Source organism: Primulina eburnea, chromosome 16 (assembly GCF_022965805.1).
Source record: "Primulina eburnea isolate SZY01 chromosome 16, ASM2296580v1, whole genome shotgun sequence".
NCBI lineage: Eukaryota > Viridiplantae > Streptophyta > Magnoliopsida > Lamiales > Gesneriaceae > Primulina > Primulina eburnea.
The window spans coordinates 11,577,822-11,598,228 of record NC_133116.1 but is presented as its reverse complement, the minus strand read 5'-3'; the positions used below and the strand labels follow the sequence as shown (position 1 = coordinate 11,598,228).

The window sequence follows — 20,407 nt, the reverse complement described above, 5'->3', positions numbered from 1 at the left end:
AGATAATGATTCTGAAATATCAGAAAATAAAATTTGCAATCCAGATTGTGATTGTGATACATGTCTCATAAATTTTATGGGATTAGAAATCAATGTCATATCAAATGAAGAAACTTTCATTTTAGATCTCATAGATCAAATAAAGGACCCTATAGAAAAAAGAAAAGCTATAGAACATTATTTAAATATGGCAAATCACAAGCCGACTAAACTTGTACAAAATACTGTACAAGAACATGAATTATATTCTTATAATAAAATATTAGAAAAGGCTAAACAAAAAGAAAGAGAGCCTACTATTTCTGAATTAAAAGGAGAAATAGATCAGATAAAATCTGAGATAAAATATTTAAAAGAAAGAGTAAATACTCTTAGTATTAATAATAATACTTGGGACAAAGATTCTACTTCTGAGGAAGAAGAAGAAGAAGAAGATATTTTATCAAAAAATGATGATGATCAAAAAATAAATCAAATGGTATGGATCAATAAAATTGATCAGATTATTTCTCAAAAATGGTACTCAAAAGTAACATTAATTATTAACAAAAAATTTAAAATTACTATTGAAGCATTATTAGATACAGGAGCTGATGTAAATTGCATCAGTGAAGGAATTGTTCCGTCTAAATATTATAAAAAGACTACTCAATTTATCACTGCTGCTAATAAGCAACCTCTTATAGTTAATTACAAATTGTCTGATGTGGCAATATGTAATTCTGGAGTTTGTTTAAATACAACTTTTATTCTCATTAAAAATATATCTACTCCTGTGATTTTAAGAACTCCATTTTTCCAAATGTTGTTTCCTATTAATAAAATTAATGAAAAGGGTTTATATACCAACATTAAAGGTAATGATTTATTTTTCCCATTCACAACAATACCAGTTTCAAAATCTATAAATATTTTACAAAAAATAGTTAGTAATAAAGAAAATTTTATTACTTCATTAAAAGATGAAATTCTCTTTAAAAATATTAAAGATAAGATAAAATCTGATAAAATTCAGGAAAAAATAAAAATTATTTCAGAAATCATATCTAAAGAGATATGCGCTGATGTTCCTAATGCCTTTTGGAATAGGAAAAAACATCAAGTCAGTCTTCCTTATACAGATGATTTTTCTGAGGATAAAATTCCTACAAAAGCAAGGCCTATAGCAATGGGGCCTAGACTTTTAAATTATTGCAAAGAAGAAATTGATAATCTTCTTAAAAAAGAGTTAATCAGACCAAGTAATAGTCCTTGGAGTTGCCCAGCTTTCTATGTTGAAAATGCAGCCGAAATTGAAAGAGGAGCTCCAAGACTTGTTATCAATTATAAACCACTTAATAAAGCATTAAAATGGATAAAGCATCCATTACCAAATAAAAGAGATTTACTAAATAGATTATTTAAAGGAAAAGTTTTCTCTTCTTTTGATTTAAAATCAGGATTTTATCAAATTCTTCTAAAAGAAGAAGATAAATATAAAACAGCTTTTACTGTACCATTTGGTCATTACGAATGGAATGTAATGCCATTTGGATTAAAAAATGCTCCAATGGAATTCCAAAATATAATGAATGAAATTTATAATTCTTATACAGATTATATTATTGTCTATATAGATGATGTCCTTATATATTCTGATAATATTGATCAGCATTTTAAACATTTAAATATATTTATTCAAGTTACTAAAAAAGCTGGTTTGGCAGTAAATCAGAAAAAAGTAAAAATTTTTCAAACTAAGATAAAATTCTTAGGACATTATATTGAAAATGGAATAATAATTCCTATTGAAAGAGCAATTGTTTTTGCTGATAAATTTCCTGATAAAATTACTGATATAAATCAATTACAAAGATTTCTTGGAAGTCTTAATTATATAGGAGATTTTTATAAAGATCTCGCTCAAGATTGTAAATTATTATTTCAAAGGTTGAAGAAAAATCCTCAACCATGGACTAATAGTCATACTTTAGCAATACAAAAAATAAAAGAAAGAGTTAAAGAACTCCCTTGTTTATCTATTGCTAATCCTGAAGCATTCAAAATAGTTGAAACAGACGCCTCTGATATTGGATATGGAGGAATACTTAAACAACAATTAGATAATACATCTAAAGAAATTCTTGTAAGATATACTTCTGGAACTTGGAATAATACTCAAAAGAATTATTCTACAATAAAGAAAGAAATTCTTTCAATTGTTAAATGTATTACAAAATTTGAAAGTGATCTTTTAAATAAGAAATTTTTATTAAGAGTTGATTGCAAATCTGCCAAAGATATTCTTTTAAAAGATGTTAAAGTAATAGCATCTAAACAAATATTTGCTAGATGGCAAGCAATATTAGCCTGTTTCGATTTTGATATTGAACATATTTCTGGAAAATCTAATTCTTTACCAGATTTTCTAACTAGAGAATTCTTGCAGGGATCAGCCTTGGAAGACAGTCTTAAAAAGACCAGCCACCGGGAAGAAGCCCATGAATAAACCACCTTTCAAAAGAGGTGCTACAGTTCCTCAGTCAAATATGGCTAACACAGAGGAAGAAAAGTTTGATCCAATTAAATAATTTGCAGAAGATCATACTGCGTATGAAATACATTATTATAATAATGCTATATTTGCTTTAAAGGGATCAAAAGAGGAATTAAAATATCCTTATCTAATTTCAGGATGTCTTAATTGCTGGCCTGTTGACAAAGACCTAAAAGGTCTATCCCCAATTCATATAGCTCAAAGCTATTTAATTAAAGATTTACAACCCATATTGGGGAGAAAAACTCGTGATTATTTTGAAACAATTCTAGTCGAAACTGGCTCAGTTGAAATCCAACATATGGATCGCAATCGCGATTACGTTTTTTCTAAAATGATAATAAAAAAGATTATCCCAGCTGCTAATTGGGGTTTACCCCTTGGACAAGCACGTCAATTAAACACCTTTCAGGCAATGCCTAATATGTTTAATTACCATGATTATATCATGGCTTGGGATATCATTGTTTTATATGAAAATTCTCAAAGAAAACATTCATGGTGGGTAAAATTCCAATTAGATGATATTCATCAATTTATACCAATTTGGTTTAAAACTTTTTTCTTCTCATGGGGGGTAATGCCCTCTATTCTTCCGAGAAATGTTAAAAACATATGGAATAAATTTTTAAATGCAAACACACAGTTTGATGGTTTAACAGCCATATTACAATTCGCCGTTAACTACAATGTTCCTTGGATTATTCGATGGGAATATGGATTACAGGATATGGCTAAAGAGAAATTTGATCTCAAATATACCTCTACTTTCTTAATCAGAAAAGTTCTCATCAAATGGTGGGGTAAAGAAGAATTCTTTGCAGTTTCTGCCACTATAAGATCGTATTGAAGTGAAAACTCTGTACAGGTTTGAAGTATCTTGAGATGCAGGTTGAGAGGACCCGTTCAATGACTCCTGCAGTACCTTCTGGGAAGAACATGCCTGAGTGCTTCCTGAAAATGGTATTATCATCATATTTTGTCTTTAGCAGTAAAATAGTTGTCGTGATATTCTGTTTACCTGTTCAGTTGTGCTTTCTTCATCTACAAGTGTTTTGAGTCTTTCAAAACTATTCCGTCAAATTTCAGCAGTATAGCATATCTTTCTTCCTAGGGATAAACCCTTGACTTGAGAATATTTGAAAGTGTGTTTTTCTGACAGAAATAGAAAAGGTTTCCGATCCACAGGAAGCCTGTTTTGACTATAATTTACCCACAACCTACTGACAAGAACACTGATTGTAAATTTGTAATGAAGTATATATAGATACCAAAGTTTTTATGAGGCCACACGTGCTTCCAAAAGCAACTTCTTTTGGTTCATGAATTTGATTGGTTACAATATAATGACAAAGCACTTGATCAAACAACTCTTGTCTGTTTGTTCTTGCTGACAACATTCAAATGCTTTTTGTTGTTGGTTGGTTGAGGGGCTGATGGAAGTGTGTTTTAGCTACAGGTTGATCTGGAAACCTTTGACTTGCATTTTGTTTCATGTGCACTGAGTTTTTCCCAGCTAGTTAATTTTCTTAAGAAATGCTTGGGTACTAGAGGGATGAGTTGATTTGTTTTTTTCAGTTCATCTGTCTATTTGAAACTCATGTGCAAGGTATATAAGTATCCATAGGTTACACATGCTCCTACCGGTAAACATGAGTATTGAGTTGCTTGAAAATATGACAGATATGAACAGTTATCATATATATCGAATTTGCACCTTAGTGATCAAGTTTGTTTGTAATTATAGACCAAGAATCTTCGATTAAGTAGAGAGGGCAGTGGGAAGGATGTGCGCCACTTTGAGTTCGATGCTGTTTCATCTGTAAGTCATGCTAAACATTCTCAAATAGGCAGTTGTCCGTTTTCTTTTATGGTTAAAACCATACATATGTTCTTTTCTATTAATGTGTTGTGTTCATGTCTGCAGTCAATAGAATATGAAGTGGGCGATGTTCTTGAGATTCTTTTAGGTCAAAGTTCTGCCGCAGTAGATGCTTTCATACAGCGTTGTAATTTGAACCCTGAGTCTTACATAACTGTATGTAGTTCTCCATTTGAATTTCTTTATCGGTGCTTTTTCTTGAAGATTTTTTCAGTGTTTTCCGTGTGCCAATATCACAAATGTAATACTATCCCCTCTTGATCGTTCCTTTAATACTTTTTTCTATGTCTTGTTTAATCATCAGTTGTCCATACATGTTACACGGACCACTGGACTCTTGCATTGGTTACCATGATAAATTGCTGCTTGGTGCTTTATCTAAGTGGATTTGGTTTGTTTAACTAGTTCTCCAATTTTATTTTCATTACAATACTTGTCTTTAGATTCATCCGCGAGATAAAGGGAATAAAGCTGGGATAAATACCTCCTTGTTCCCTGTGAAACTAAAAACTTTTGTTGAGCTGAATATGGATGTGGCCTCAGCTTCTCCTAAACGTTACTTCTTTGAGGTAAGCTTGTACCAATTGATTTGTATCTTTTGCTTTGTCAATTTATTCTGAATTGAAGATATGATTGATTGGTGTATCCTGTGTCGCAATATCTTAATCTTGCACATCTGCTTTATTATCAAGACAATTGTTTATGATGTTCTCCATAACACATTCAGTTGTTGTTTCTAATCTATGGGCTTCTTTAGGTCATGAGTTTTTTTGCCAGTGCTGAACATGAGAAGGAAAGGCTTCAATATTTTTCCTCGCCAGAAGGAAGAGATGATCTATACCAATACAACCAGAAGGAGCGAAGGACTGTTTTAGAGGTGACAAGATATTGTTAATTTTCTACAAGTATTATTTTGCATTCATTTGTCCTTTAGATTTTCTTATTTCTTATGTAAACCTTTTTCAACGTCTTTTTATGTGTAAAATGTACTATGCGATCAACCCTGGAAAATGCAAGACGTTTGTCTGATATTCTCCTTTGATGTTTCATCTTGTCCCGGGAAAATGGTAGTGTCCTTGGTTTGCAAGTTTTATTTCTGACCTGTTATATTTCGGAAAATATACCACTAAACCATTTGCATCAAGGAAATAATTTTGTTTTGTACGCATAAACTGTGATTTCTTTCTATTGATGAACAAAGGAAAAATAAGAGCATCGTCTTTAAATATTTCTTCATATCAGAGATATAATAGGTAATCTTTTTTAGGTTTTCAGATAACGTGCTCTTTGATAGGTTCAAGTGCTTCATATTTATGTTAGAAGGACGAGGAGAATTTATGAACTCTTTTCTACTCTGCATTCTTACTCATTTTTCACCGGAGCTGTAATGTAATGTAGGTATTGGAGGATTTCCCTTCTGTGCAAATGCCCTTCGAATGGTTGGTACAGTTGGTTCCTCCATTAAAAACAAGGGCCTTCTCCATCTCTTCTTGTCATTCAGCTCATCCAAATCAAGTGCACTTAACGGTAAGTGTGGTCACGTGGAAGACCCTATACAAGAGGAAGCGTTCAGGTCTTTGCTCGTCTTGGCTAGCCAGTCTTGATCCTCAGCAGAGTGAGTCCATTATCATATTCTGACTTCTATCTATTATACCAAGAAAATCTTAGTCTCCTGTTATATACTTTCACAAATTGTATTTAATCTTCATCAGATGTACTAGTAGCAGTGTGGTTTAAGAAAGGTTCGCTTCCTCCTCCACCGCCATCCCTTCCTCTTATCCTCATTGGTCTTGGAACGGGATGTGCACCTTTTCGTGGATTTGTGGAAGTAAGAGCACTTCAAAATGAATCTGATCCAACAGCTCCGATGATTTTTTTCTTCGGATGCAGAAACAGAGACAATGACTTTCTCTATCAAGATTTTTGGATGAAACATTCACAGAACGGAGGGGTACTATCCGAAGACAAGGGTGGAGGATTCTATGCTGCGTTTTCAAGGGACCAGCCACGGAAAGTGTATGTGCAACACAAAATTAAGGAGCAAAGCACTAAGATATGGGGTTTGCTTAGTCAAGGTGCTTCTGTGTACATTGCTGGATCGTCAAATAAGATGCCTTCAGATGTATTATCAGCCTTTGAAGATATAGTTTCTGCTGAAAGTGGGGTTTCGAAAGAGGTTGCTTCGAGATGGATTCGAGCACTGGAGAAGGCCGGCAAGTATTATGTCGAAGCCTGGTCTTGAAAATAGTTGATTTTCTCTTCTTATTTTTTTTAATAGAGTTGATTCTCTCATTTAAATACAAGAAAATGGTTGGAAAAGAGATTAGGAACATTATTGGTCTGAGAAATTGATTCTTGCGATATTCTAACTTTGATATTTTTGAATTACATTTATATATGCATTATTATTTTTCGGTATTTGAAATGTTGAAGGAAAAAGATGTAAATATAATATATTCGTGATCAATTTATCACAATCAAAGATATGAAACATCGTGTGTGTGTGTATCTATACTATTATATTAAGTATGAGGACCTAATAATAACCGCTCTATGAGGACACCAACTTTATTTCCTGTTTTACCTTTTTAAATTTTTTATATTTACTATTTTATTATAGTTGAACCCCTAATAATAACCGTCTCTATGAGAACATCAACTTTCTTTCCTATTTTACCATTTCTCATTTTTTATATTATATTTTTTCTTAACAAATAATATTATATTCACCGTCATAAAGAAACTGCTCACGTGAAAAATAATATTATTTCTTCTCCAAACTAGCCACCGTGAAAAATAAACTCTCTTCTTTATGTTGTGACGTCATTATGTTGTAATATCATGAATATTTAATATATTAGCCACATGTATTCAGGACACACGCAACGTGTGTGCCACGGTTACTAGTGTATATATGATGTTTGGAAGGAAAATACAGTTGTCTTAAAATGTAGTACGATGAAACAAATTTAGGAAACAATAATTATCTATCTATAAATTATGAAGGAAAAAAATAAACTGTATTTTTGTAAAAGTTAAAAAATGAAAATTATCTATACTATTATATTAAGTATGAGACCCTAATAATAACTGCTCTGTGAAGACACCAACTTTCTTTCCTGTTTTACCCTTTTTAATTTTTTATATTTACTATTTACTATTTTATTATAGTTGAGCCCCTAATAATAACCGCTCTATGAGAACACCAACTTTCTTTCTTATTTTACCCTTTTCATTTTTTATATTATATTTTTTCTTAACAAATAATATTATATTCACCGTCATAAGGAAACTGCTCACGTGAAAAATAAACTCTCTTCTTTATGTTGTGACGTCATTATGTTGTAATATCATAAATATTTAATATATTAGCCACGGTTACTAGTTATTTATTAAGAGTACGAGCGCAGTTGAACAAGCGCAGTCCCCGAAGCCATTTTCTTCTCCCTCGAATAATTCTGCCAGCGGAGGACAAGATGTTCACACCGGTGTGCTCTCAAGTCTCAACCCAAAACGAGAATCCACTTAGACCTTTTTCTCAAATCAAAACTCCCCAGAGATCCAATATTTTTTACCTTGAAGACTCCACCTTTTTCTTATCATCAACCCCAACCCAGCAAAATCAAACTCGAACCCTTCAAAATCCATGTTTCATCTCCCTCTACCACTCATGAATCATTGATCTTGGATAATAATAATCATGATCTTGACAATAATAAAAAAGTAAAGAAGAAACTGGGAGTTGTGGTGATGCCTATGGAGGGACCGAGGCTGGTTTTGAAATTCGTTTGGATGGAAAAGAACATAGGGATAGCTTTAGATCAAGTGATTGCGGGAGGTCATGGGACTGTTCCTTTGAGCCCATATTATTTTTGGCCGAGGAAAGATGCGTGGGAAGAGCTTAAAATTTTCTGGAGAGTAAGCCTTGGATTTCCCAGAAACAGATGGTTGTTCTGCTCAATCAAGCTACTGATATCATTAATTTGTGGCAGCAGAGTGGAGGGAACTTATCTTAGTAAGATTTTCTGAGTCATTGTTCCCCTTTTTGGTATGATCCAGGCAGACCCTCTTAACTGGACGAAGAGACTTTTAAATTTTCATGTGTATAGAAATTTTTTGGGTTTGCCTCTTGAATCAACTTCCAAATTTTTTGGGTTTACCTCCCTTGTGTTATTAATTATTATCAGTGCGATGTTCGGACTAGTTTCGTGTCAGTTTGAGAGAATTCGAATCACTTTTTTTTGTAGGGAAATCAGATATTATACATTAATTAAATCAACAGTAGCTAAATCCATCAATCACGATGGGTAAAAATCTTCCATCCAACATGAACGAGAAGGATGAGATAAAGCAAAACGCGCTAAACAGTGCGCTAACTTGTTTGCATTTCTACTAACATGATCTAACTTTTTAAATCTACCAGAAGTTAAAATATCCAATATGTTCAAGACTAACAGTCCTTGATGGTTGCGAGCCTCAGACTTCGACGTCACCTCTTTAACAGCATTACAGGAGTTCGAGAAAACCCAAACATCAGAAAAGTTACCTCTCACAGCAAGCATCAAACCAAAATGAATAGCCGAGAGTTCTGCCTCCAACACTGATCCTGGTTTTCGTATGCCAATGGCTGAGGCAGCAAAAATAATTCGAAAATGATTTTGAATCACAGCACCCACACTATATTTACCAACAGTATCATTAAACCCAGCATCGACATCAAGTCGCCACTGCCCCAACGGAGGAGGCACCCACCTCATATCCCTGCTACTTTGCACCTCTCCTGAAGCTAAATTTCAAGCACATCTAGCTGTTCTAAATTGCTCAAGATACGACATAACCCACTCAACTTTAATACATTTGTTGGGAATATGGCTATTATGTTTTAAAATACAAATCTCTTTCCAAATTTCCCAAGCCAGCATTGCAAACAATTCAAATTCAGTAGGTGAAACTTGATCCATTAGGCACAACTCACATGATATAAACGACAACACACCACATTTCTTTAGATATGGCCAAAAAAGCGTACCTTTCTAGATATGCCTTACAAGGGGGCAAAAGATTAGACAATGGCTTGTTGAAGCATTCGAAGAGCTACAATAAAAACAACATCTATTGGTATGTAAATGTCTTCTAAACAAGTTCAGTTAAGTGGGAATTAATTCATTGCTCGCACACCAAAAAAATATTCGAACTTTATGTGGGATGTTTAGCTGCCAAATCTTTTTCCACCGCTTTTCCAACGAGAATGCGATAGAGATTCATGTGGATCGAAGCATCCAATTTGAGCCAGGTAGCCTGATTTAACTGTGTACTTGCCTTTCTTTCCCCACTTCCAGAATCTATCATCTTCAGTGTGCTGATTTCTCAGAGGTATATCAAGAATACATTCTGCTTCGAACGAAGGAAATTTGGAGCATACCTCAACTTCATTCCACGTTCTGTCACATGAAATAAGTTCTTGAACCTTACTCAACCACTTGAGCCTGTCATCGAGCTTTTCCCAGAAAAGAGATTAGGAATCCAACGATCAATAAGTGCATTGATGTGGGATCCATTCCCCACTCTCCACATTAATCCTTTTTGAATAATATCTCGACTCCAAAGGATCGATCGCCATATGTAGGATGGATTCGATCCTAAAATAGCATCCATAATGTCACAATCTTTAAAATATCGAGATTTGAGCGTTTGTGCCATAAGCGAGGAAGGATCCGTAATAATTTTCCATACCTGTTTAGCAAGAAAAGCACGATTAAATTCAGAGAGATTACGAAACCCCATACCTCCATATTGTTTCGGTCTACATAATTTCCTCCAGCTAGCCCAATGCATTCCCTCTCCATCGGTTGTTTTATTCCACCAAAATTTAGCGCACAACTGCTCCAGTTCATGGCATAATGAAATAGGTAGCTTAAAGCAGGACATTGCATAAGAGGGTATGGCTTGCAAGATTGATTTAATCAGAGTTTCTTTTCCTACAGCAAAGAAAAACCGTGATGCCCAGCCATTGATCTTCTTGATAAGTCTTTCACGAAGATTAGAGAATTGAATGCGCTTACTACGAAGAGAGAACGTAGGAAGGCCCAAATAAATTTCATGGCCTTGAACCACAGGTATAGAGAAGGTAGTCTGGATTGCATTTATAGTATCCAAAGAAACACTCGGACTGAAGGTGAGGGCCAATTTATCATAATTTACTGTTTGTCCATAAGCTATTTCATAAACTCTCAAACATCTTCGAAGCTGTATGCACTCTGTTTCCTTAGCACGAATGAAGTTTAATCTATCATCTGCAAATAGTAAGTGAGAGATTTCTTGACAATTATGGGCAATTTTAACTCCTTGAAACAGTTTATTTCGCACCGCAAGAGATAATATGGCCGAAAGTCCTTGAGCACATAAAACCAATAGATATGGAGATAAAGGATCACCTTGACGAATACCACGCTTTGGGATCAGCTTACCATAAGTATTGTGATTAACACGGATGAATAAGAGACAATAGATTTACATTTTAAGATCAGCCTTACAAAACTCGCAGCGAAGCCTAACTTCAGCATGATGGCCTCCAAGTATCTCCATTCTACGCGGTCATATGTTTTGCTCATGTCTAACTTCAAAGCTCCAAATCCCTTCTTGGCTTTCCTTTTATTGCGAATACAATGCATACATTCAAATCCAATAATAAAATTATCATGGTAACCAATGCAAGAGTCCAGTGGTCCGTGTAACATGTATGGACAACTGATGATTAAACAAGACATAGAAAAAAGTATTAAAGGAACGATCAAGAGGGGATAGTATTACATTTGTGATATTGGCACACGGAAAACACTGAAAAAATCTTCAAGAAAAAGCACCGATAAAGAAATTCAAATGGAGAACTACATACAGTTATGTAAGACTCAGGGTTCAAATTACAACGCTGTATGAAAGCATCTACTGCGGCAGAACTTTGACCTGGAAGAATCTCAAGAACATCGCCCACTTCATATTCTATTGACTGCAGACATGAACACAACACATTAATAGAAAAGAACATATGTATGGTTTTAACCATAAAAGAAAACGGACAACTGCCTATTTGAGAATGTTTAGCATGACTTACAGATGAAACAGCATCGAACTCAAAGTGGCGCACATCCTTCCCACTGCCCTCTCTACTTAATCGAAGATTCTTGGTCTATAATTACAAACAAACTTGATCACTAAGGTGCAAATTCGATATATATGATAACTGTTCATATCTATCATATTTTCAAACAACTCAATACTCATGTTTACCAGTAGGAGCATGTGTAACCTATGGATACTTATATACCTTGCACATGAGTTTCAAATAGACAGATGAACTGAAAAAAACAAATCAACTCATCCCTCTAGTACCCAAGCATTTCTTAAGAAAATTAACTAGCTGGGAAAAACTCAGTGCACATGAAACAAAATGCAAGTCAAAGGTTTCCAGATCAACCTGTAGCTAAAACACACTTCCATCAGCCCCTCAACCAACCAACAACAAAAAGCATTTGAATGTTGTCAGCAAGAACAAACAGACAAGAGTTGTTTGATCAAGTGCTTTGTCATTATATTGTAACCAATCAAATTCATGAACCAAAAGAAGTTGCTTTTGGAAGCACGTGTGGCCTCATAAAAACTTTGGTATCTATATATACATCATTACAAATTTACAATCAGTGTTCTTGTCAGTAGGTTGTGGGTAAATTATAGTCAAAACAGGCTTCCTGTGGATCAGAAACCTTTTCTATTTCTGTCAGAAAAACACACTTTCAAATATTCTCAAGTCAAGGATTTATCCCTAGGAAGAAAGATATGCTATACTGCTGAAATTTGACGGAATAGTTTTGAAAGACTCAAAACACTTGTAGATGAAGAAAGCACAACTGAACAGGTAAACAGAATATCACGACAACTATTTTACTGCTAAAGACAAAATATGATGATAATACCATTTTCAGGAAGCACTCAGGCCTGTTCTTCCCAGAAGGTACTGCAGGAGTCATTGAACGGGTCCTCTCAACCTGCATCTCAAGATACTTCAAACCTGTACAGAGTTTTCACTTCAATACGATCTTATAGTGGCAGAAACATAGACATATTTCTAATAAAATAAAAACTTCGGATATCATCAATGCATTATAATATCGAGGAATAATGAAACAATGAAATATGGAAGACTTGTTGGACTTTCATTTCACCAAATATCTAAGAAACAAGTAACCTGTGGCATTTGAAACTGGTGGTACCCCTTCATTGATGTCATGATATATAATTTGTGCTCTAGGTCGATCAATTAAAGCTGCATCTGGATTGACAAAAACTGGACCATTTGGAAGTAATTTGGGATTCATTTGATATAATATATTCCACAAGGAGGACATCCAGGGATCCAAAGCCCCTTCATACCTATGAACGAAATGCCAATCATAAACCTTTTATGAGAATGAATAATTTAAAATATTCACATTAATTTGAATAAATGAAAATTAAAAAGTTGAATATCTTAAAATATGCAGGAAACAACATAAAGTGCACAAATCATCTGAGAGCCATTGTCACAGGAATAGCCAGATGAACAATTAGCATCATACTACAAGCATTTTGGCAAGTGAAAATTAGTACCAAATGACACAGCCATTAAAATACACCATCAAGACTAAAATTTCGTGTTCTACACATATATGGACTACACAAAACTAGAAGGTTATTCGAGCACACTAAACTTGACTTCATATATAAGAGGAAAATAATTAGGTAGGAGGAGTGGAATTCCTAATGTTAGATGCACACTCCATAATTGCTCTGATATCCATAAAATGTTTATAATGCAGCGAAAATGTCCTATTGCAAACTGACACGTTTCCCTGTAAATTGATTACACGCTAACACCATTTGGACGTTGAATTTGCATCTCACTGGAATCCAAACAACATGAAGTGCTTTCATTTCTCATGTTTTATTGAATTAAACGGGGAAAGACCGTAAATTCCATATTGTAAATTTCATAAGAGCTAATGGTTAATCATCTAAAATCATGTGAATAAATATTGTACCCTGAAGGATGCTGATCATCTCCCAGACCTCTTTCAATAATTGCCAATGCACCAAGATCTAACAGTCGTTTATCGAGCTTCTTCGCTACAAACTACGACCAGAAAATCCATTTATGTCATGGAATTAATAAGCAAGGAAAGATTATGGAAAAAACTTTTTGAAGATGCAATCTGTTAAAACAATTATGACGGAACATTCCATTATGAGAATTTACAACCAAACATATGATACCTATCCAATAACAATACACCCTGGTAATCTGAAAACAGGAGAACCAAAAATTTCCTCTATTTATGGCAATTGAAAAAAAATAAGATCAGGCCAATTATATCAAGAAGATCACTTTTTTTTCATCATTATATTTAGAATGTTCAACAAAAAAATGCATGTTTACAGTGCGGAAGAAGGAATACCTTCCTTTAGAAATAAGTTCATGAATTGTAATAAGGTGTTGATCTAGAAATAAGGTCATAAGATGATTTAATAAAGTAAAAATAAAAACTTTACATTATATTTTTGGTAACTTGAATCACCCAATCCAAAAACGGCATAACAAACTCCATTAAGCCACCCATGTGACAAATTTTTTTGCAGCAAAAACCTCCAAAACCCCTGCCAAATAATCTTGATTATGACGGATTAAAGCTAAGCACAAAAACAAAGAATTTATTATCATTAAACATAAATAAAACCTTAATAGAATCAGGGGCATCTCCTTGTCCTGTGGTTGACACCACAAAAATCACTTTCTCTTTTTTTGGTAAGTCACTCTGGCCAAGTAACCAATATAATCAGCCTACAAAACATTTAAAAAAACTGAAAGTTGGTATGTTCTGAAATAACGAGTAGAAGTATACCGGATGAAACTCATCCACAGAGAGGACAGAGACAGAAAGGCAACCGCGGCGCTCTGCCTCACGACCAACCTGCTCAGCAGCATCTATGGCATTTCCTGTTTCTGAAGCATACAATATCAGCAGATGCGTATTTAATTTCCCGTCCATTGTGCCAATCTGTTTTTGCATCATCAGATCTTTTAGGCACAGGAGCTGATCGTTGTAACATTACTAAAATAACTAGCCAAAATACCTGCTTCTCGTAATCATTAATGATCCAAATAAAAACAAAGTAAGAAATTCAACACGTACATCATTGAGTAAATCGCAGATAAAGGTCAGTGAGGTACAGCAAAACTGCTGAATACAACCATAAAGAAAAGTAAATAATAAGACAAGACATTCAACATATCAATACTTTCTGACTGAAGAACTCTTTTCCATTTCTAAATGTCAATTCTTAGGCACCCAATTGTGCTGCCCATATTAACCTAAGAATCAAAAAAGTTTCCCATAACCTTATTCTAACAACCAGATTTGGTAACCAATTCAAAATGGTGCTATTAAATTTTACTTCTTTTACATTGAAGTTTATCATTATTTCTAATGATATGATATTACTGCTTCAAAAGAATATTATTTTTTAAGATCAACACATATATCATGTGAGGTAACAAATTGAGTTTGACATATTTATTTAAGCTTTGGAATCTCTGGCTTTTCATGGATCAAGTACAAATGTTTTTACTCTCATGGTATTGTAAAATCACGAAGATTTAATATATTATTCTCATATATTAATGACACACGCAACGCGTGTGCCTCGGTGGCTAGTGCCATATTAATGTAGATTGATGAATAATGAAATTATTTAGAACTGTTAAAAATAACATAAAATAATTCTTTTGAAAACATAATTATAAAACTGATATATTTATTCAGCCAAGAACCATCTCAAAACTGCTTGCGATATTTCTAGGCACAGTTTGCTCCCGCTTTTTGAGTTGTTATCTCATGGGGGATTACTGCTCTTGCTTTTGGGTATGCATCACATATATTAATCTTCAATCTCCACCATATAAAATCTGTTTATTATTAATGTTGTCAAAAGATAGTCTAAAATATTATGCATTTCAATTGCTCGTGCCTGCATCATATCCTGCGTTCCCCAAGCTTGTTTGTGTTCTAAACATACAATATGCTCTTTGCTAATTGAAACAGCGCCTGGTTTGCAAACAAACCATAGTGGGAGGACACGGGTAAACGCTAGCTTGGTAAGGTGTCTAAATTAACATAGAATATCCATTGCATCCATCACCGGTTCTTGATTTTAAGCTTGCAAATCACAGCAAACACTGGAAGCGTTTATTGCGATATCGGGTCTCATCCAACTACTCTACCTGCTTCGTCTGCATGCTGGCGTCTTTAACAGCAGATTCGGGCCGACTTACCAACGTTAAGGGAACCTCAAAAAATAGTACCACAATTTCCAAGTTCACAATCTTTCGGGTTTCCACAAGGTTAACGTTCGTGTAAGTCTGAACCAAGTGATTATCATGTGGTGAATATTAGAATCTTGGCATTTCTGAGTTGTAAGAAGTGGAAAATTGCAAGATTTTTGATAACTAGAGATGTTTCGTTGCTTCAAAAAATATCTATTTATTCTAGTAAAGCTTTGTGATACTGATGTGACAGATCGGTGACGGAAACAGAAATCTTCCGTAACATTTTGGAACACATCGTAGTTCTTTAAACCTCGCAAGTATTTATGGCGATTAGAACAATCTTTCAGGGGACATTTTAGTTCCCCAAACCTCCGATGGTATTTATGGCAATTAGATCGTGCAATTTACCCAAAAAGCGAATTAGTAGGGTATTTTTTCCCCTCCAAAAAACTAATATTGTAAAACAAATATTAGTGTTAGTAAGTTACACGGCAGATGGAAAGAGTACAAGACGCAAATCCAAGGTATCTCACAGTACCCCATATCTCTTATACAAGGTTTTCTACTACAAAATAACAAACTAGGCCATTTCTCGTAGACCCATTACCTTTTTAGCGCTTCAGAGTTCGTGATCCGCCTCAGAAGAGTGCCATTCGGCTATCGCCAGAGTATGACGGCCACCACAAGCAACTAGTTTAGCACACCACCGGCCTTCAGCTGCACTGCCGCTGATGCCTTTAGGAGGTGGAATTGTTATCGGAACTTCAGCTGGATTCCCTGTTGTCACCTTTCGTCCATATCCCAAACGTCCATGGTCCCCTCGTCCAAACTGCAAGCATCAAGATAAGTCAGATGTGTTTTGCATGACTGCCTTGAAAACCACTTGGATTCAAGTTAAACGTGAATTGGAAATAGAAAGTTTTGCTCATCTTGGGTTCCTGATTGAGTTTCAACACTCGGAAAAATGTACAGCAGAGAGAAAACGAAGCATTTATTGAGTGTTACAGAGATGCATTAAATAAATACCTTGTAATAACCACAAGAGCTGATGTTCCAAAACAGAAAAACAGAACTTTCCGATTTCAACTGAATTAAGTCGAATTGGTGAATTTTGTTCATCAATATTTATTCAAGACTATGTACATAAAACCTATATCAAATGGTCAGGGATAGAAAATATATAACATTAGAGTTGATGTTCCAAACATTTTTATTTTGTTTGCGGCTATCTACATTGTTTTTTATATTCCTGAAGGGCATATATTGATTGTTTATTTTTCTGAAGAGCATATACCGTTTGGTGGGCTGAATGGCTGATAGTATGTCCATTTGATGCATAAAAAAGATGCATATATTGCTTGTTTATTTTTCTGAAGAGCGTATACCTCTGGGTGGGTTGATGGTACGTTCATTTTTGCATAAAAAAGATTAAAAGATGTGTAAAGCACTTACTGAATACATGCAGCCATCCCTCGTTAATGCAACGGAGTGAGTACCTCCACAAGAAACCTGCAAAAAAAAAAGAAGTTTTTATATTTGGTTTTCCAAAGAAGCATGCTATAAATAACAAAACAAAATGTTCACATCATAAAATTGCCTAATTACTCAAAGGGACAAACCACAAAACAAAGAAAAGAAAAGAAGCCATTAACAGATATATTAAATTCGTAACAAGCATAGATATGTCAACACAGTCTTAAAGAGCAAAAGCTAGAATTTGGCTTAGTCTATACCCAAATTCATGATACTATAAGAATGTGAGTTAAGGTGTTTTAAGTACCATGACACACATGCAGTCACGCAAAACTGATGTTACTCAATTTTTATGAAAGCAACGAAATGAATGGAAGGCTGAAGGAGCATTTCGTTTGTTGCATTTTTATTTAAGTCATTACAAATTTTTAATATAAGAATCACAAGGATGCTGATACATGTAAGAACCTGAACAATGTCCTCGCCCACTAAAAGTTGAACCCTTTGAGGAACCATTTTGCTGCTCTTGTCATCTCCAAATCCAAGTCTTCCGTGCTCCCCTCTGCCCCATCCATACACCTAAAGAAAAACATGAACTAGATAGAAGCACCGACATGTGTTCAAATGCACAAATTTTTAGCTGAATGAAGAGACATAATATATACCTCTCCATCATCAGTCAACGCGGTAGAATGCCATCCTCCAGCAGCAATATCAACCTGGACAACAATGCAGAGAATCGCTTAAGTCCAACCATAAGTAAAATCAAAGATGTTCTATTTCTCAAAATTTATTATGACGGTAAGTTCTAGACTATACTCTTTTCCATAGAACTCCAAATTGTTATTGCCATGTGATATCAGTAATTTCATAACGTATAACCTTCAAAATTCCATCTCTATTCACCGTCTTTTGTTCAGAAATTATCATTACTATAAAAATCAACCACAACAGTTAGTTGAAGTTGATATAATGAAACAATCACTGACTGGTGGCAAAAATAAAATGCTCACAAGATTCTATGCAATGGAAAAAGGAAACTAATGGCCAACAGAGTATATATAGAGGATGGTAACACAAACCAAAGTAAGATCAGAGAGGCCCTGGACAGGAATAGGTTGTGATCTTGGCTGGGTATCACCAGTTCCAAGCTGACCATACTCATTATTGCCCCAAGCCATCAAAGTTCCATCGTCAAGAAGAGCTAAATTGTGAAATGCACCTACTGCAATTAACCTAACACTATCAAGACCTTGCACTCGAACTGGGGTCGAAATTTGCTTTCTGTAGATTGATTGACGTTAAACAAGTGTAAGCAACTAACTAAGCTACTTAATCCAATGAATGCCAGTAACAGATAAGAAAAAATCAGAAAAGAAATAATATATTTATCACAGACTTCAGTAAACCAAACATACATGTCTCCAGGAGGCCATGGTTGACCCCATGTCCATACATGTCCTTCTCGGGTAAGAACAACAGAATGAGTTCCACCAGCAGCTACCTGTGAGGTGAAAAAGTTAGGACTGTCACCGGTGAATCTGACTAGTGGCTTGGCGCATGCGTATTGCATATACATTAGAAAATCAAACACATGGCAAAAACAGTCAAATGCTGCTTCTTGGGTTGATAAAAAATAATTCTAAGTCTTTGGGGCCAAACATGAATAAATGTCGATGGTAATCATAGATCATCTAGAAGAATAATTATCAGCTATGCTTGATATTGAAATGTTTCATTCAGTACAAGTTCACTGCAACAATTTTTTTGATATTAATTAACCCAATTATCCGAGGGGAATGAAGTATTAAAATGATTATTTTCCATGCTTAAAACTGAGATACGGAAGTTTAACCACCTGACGAACAGAAAGTCTTGGCACACATCACTGTGGAATGATTATATCTCTTCTGACAGGTTTGCCCATGTCTTCTTTCCGTTCAGGTTCTTCACCACACTGTCCATACTCATTCCCACCTGCACCGAAGAAGGTTCACCGTTCAGAAATAAAAGGAGCTAACTCTACTTTTTAGTCCACATATGAATCACGAAACTATCCTAGCACGAGATCAAAATTTCCACTTATTAACCACAAATAACTTTGAAAGCTGAAACTTCAACATTTTCCACTCTCACTTGGCCTCTGTAAAATGTAAACACATTAAAAAAAGGTACTGAGCAAAAACAGTAGACGTACCCCATGCATAAGCTCGACCTTGTTCATCAACGGCCAAGCAATGCCAGCCACCAATAGCAGCCTATGATCAAAACCAGAACACTTTACTTACAAAGAATGCCAAAGTCTACACCATTGTCAAAAAAACAAATAAATAAATAAGTCACAGAAAAGAAACCATGAAACACCTGAATAATTTTGACATTGGCAAGTGCCTTAACTTGGCTGGGAACATTCTCATTTTTGGTTTCCTGTGGATGGCCCAGTGTTCCCCTTTGATTCCAGCCCCATGTAAATAACTAAATCATCACAAGCATCAAGCAAACAAGCACACTATCAAACACAGTATAGACATATCATCAAATACAGTAAAACCAAGATAAAGGAGTTCAAAATTAGAACCTTTCCGTCATCACATATAGCAAGGGAGTTACGGCTGCCGGCCACTACAGAGCAAACGTTGCTAGAACTCAGAGCAGAAATGGCACAAACCCATTCTTTCTCCTCACTGTTTCCAATTCCCAACTGCCCATCTTCTCCAGAACCCCTAAAAACCATTGAAACCTAGATACGAGTGAAAATTGAGAAAGAGCATGTAGGGTAGACTGTAGTTTGATGAGGTAATGGGGGAGACCATGCAATAACAACAATTTTGGAGGCCATAATTAGTGGGATGCCACTGCACCGGCGGGCTTCTACGACAAGTTCTCAAAGAACGTGTCTTTCGATGGAGGCTGTGGCTGCACAGCCACAAATTTTGGGTAGGTTTCAACAGTGATTTCAAGTTGAATTGAAGCGCGTATCTGACTCGGAAACCATCTTTCCATGGAATGGATGATACTTCCAGAAACAAATTCCCAATATATTTTAGGAGTTTCTATCAATTTTATTATTATAACAAATGTAATTCATACAAAAAATATTTAATTTAAAATTTTAAACCTAATAACTTTATTTAAAAAATCTTAAATTTTTAGGGAAAAA

The 20,407-nt window shown here is 34.9% G+C and overlaps 4 protein-coding genes and 1 pseudogene across 6 annotated transcripts; 1 reads left to right on the top strand and 4 right to left on the bottom strand.

The window, feature by feature from the left end:
- Positions 1-3,407: 3,407 nt before the first annotated feature.
- Positions 3,408-6,836, top strand: LOC140817561 (NADPH-dependent diflavin oxidoreductase 1-like). Of its 3 annotated transcripts, XM_073177315.1 has the most exons (7): positions 3,408-3,499; positions 4,284-4,358; positions 4,464-4,574; positions 4,862-4,987; positions 5,176-5,295; positions 5,817-6,033; positions 6,131-6,836. In XM_073177315.1, exons 1-7 carry the CDS (start codon positions 3,422-3,424, stop codon positions 6,658-6,660), a joined length of 1,257 nt encoding a protein of 418 aa, XP_073033416.1. In that variant the 5' UTR covers positions 3,408-3,421; the 3' UTR covers positions 6,661-6,836. The 3 variants fall into 3 exon arrangements, with proteins under 3 accessions (XP_073033416.1, XP_073033417.1, XP_073033419.1); XM_073177316.1 differs by lacking the exons at positions 3,408-3,499; positions 4,284-4,358; positions 4,464-4,574; positions 4,862-4,987; positions 5,176-5,295 and having other exon boundaries at positions 5,819-6,033; positions 6,309-6,836; XM_073177318.1 differs by lacking the exons at positions 3,408-3,499; positions 4,284-4,358; positions 4,464-4,574; ... (1 more) ...; positions 5,176-5,295; positions 5,817-6,033 and having other exon boundaries at positions 6,142-6,160; positions 6,309-6,836.
- A 1,880-nt stretch (positions 6,837-8,716) lies between these two features.
- LOC140816031 (uncharacterized) lies at positions 8,717-9,175 on the bottom strand. The gene has a single exon (XM_073175098.1). The coding sequence runs from the start codon at positions 9,173-9,175 to the stop codon at positions 8,717-8,719; it is 459 nt and encodes a 152-aa protein (XP_073031199.1).
- Positions 9,176-9,627: 452 nt separating this feature from the next.
- LOC140816030 (uncharacterized) lies at positions 9,628-11,003 on the bottom strand. The gene is made up of 3 exons (XM_073175097.1): positions 10,952-11,003; positions 10,152-10,711; positions 9,628-9,915 (listed from the first exon to the last, which is right to left on the bottom strand). Exons 1-3 carry the CDS (start codon positions 11,001-11,003, stop codon positions 9,628-9,630), a joined length of 900 nt encoding a protein of 299 aa, XP_073031198.1.
- Positions 11,004-11,119: 116 nt separating this feature from the next.
- Positions 11,120-14,370, bottom strand: LOC140817563 (NADPH-dependent diflavin oxidoreductase 1-like). The gene is made up of 5 exons (XM_073177319.1): positions 13,493-14,370; positions 12,661-12,845; positions 12,389-12,483; positions 11,530-11,604; positions 11,120-11,424 (listed from the first exon to the last, which is right to left on the bottom strand). The coding sequence occupies exons 2-5, from the start codon at positions 12,818-12,820 to the stop codon at positions 11,209-11,211; spliced, it is 546 nt and encodes a 181-aa protein (XP_073033420.1). The 5' UTR covers positions 12,821-12,845; positions 13,493-14,370; the 3' UTR covers positions 11,120-11,208.
- A 1,824-nt stretch (positions 14,371-16,194) lies between these two features.
- Positions 16,195-20,028, bottom strand: LOC140817562 (ultraviolet-B receptor UVR8-like; annotated as a pseudogene).
- Positions 20,029-20,407: the final 379 nt, after the last annotated feature.

Excerpts from the sequence above, each read along its gene's own strand:
- LOC140817561 (XM_073177315.1), top strand. The coding sequence starts at position 3,422 with ATGCAGGTTGAGAGGACCCGTTCAATGACTCCTGCAGTACCTTCTGGG. Across the intron at positions 3,500-4,283 it reads CTGAGTGCTTCCTGAAAATG|ACCAAGAATCTTCGATTAAG; the intron begins GTATTATCATCA and ends TTGTAATTATAG. Across the intron at positions 4,575-4,861 it reads ACCCTGAGTCTTACATAACT|ATTCATCCGCGAGATAAAGG; the intron begins GTATGTAGTTCT and ends ACTTGTCTTTAG.
- LOC140816031 (XM_073175098.1), bottom strand. The coding sequence starts at position 9,175 with ATGAGGTGGGTGCCTCCTCCGTTGGGGCAGTGGCGACTTGATGTCGAT.
- LOC140816030 (XM_073175097.1), bottom strand. The coding sequence starts at position 11,003 with ATGGAGATACTTGGAGGCCATCATGCTGAAGTTAGGCTTCGCTGCGAG. Across the intron at positions 10,712-10,951 it reads TAGGCTTCGCTGCGAGTTTT|ATGATAGATTAAACTTCATT; the intron begins GTAAGGCTGATC and ends TACTATTTGCAG. Across the intron at positions 9,916-10,151 it reads GTGCTTTTCTTGCTAAACAG|CTCGATGACAGGCTCAAGTG; the intron begins GTATGGAAAATT and ends TTCTGGGAAAAG.
- LOC140817563 (XM_073177319.1), bottom strand. The coding sequence starts at position 12,820 with ATGTCCTCCTTGTGGAATATATTATATCAAATGAATCCCAAATTACTT. Across the intron at positions 12,484-12,660 it reads ACCAGTTTCAAATGCCACAG|GTTTGAAGTATCTTGAGATG; the intron begins GTTACTTGTTTC and ends AACTCTGTACAG. Across the intron at positions 11,605-12,388 it reads CTGAGTGCTTCCTGAAAATG|ACCAAGAATCTTCGATTAAG; the intron begins GTATTATCATCA and ends TTGTAATTATAG.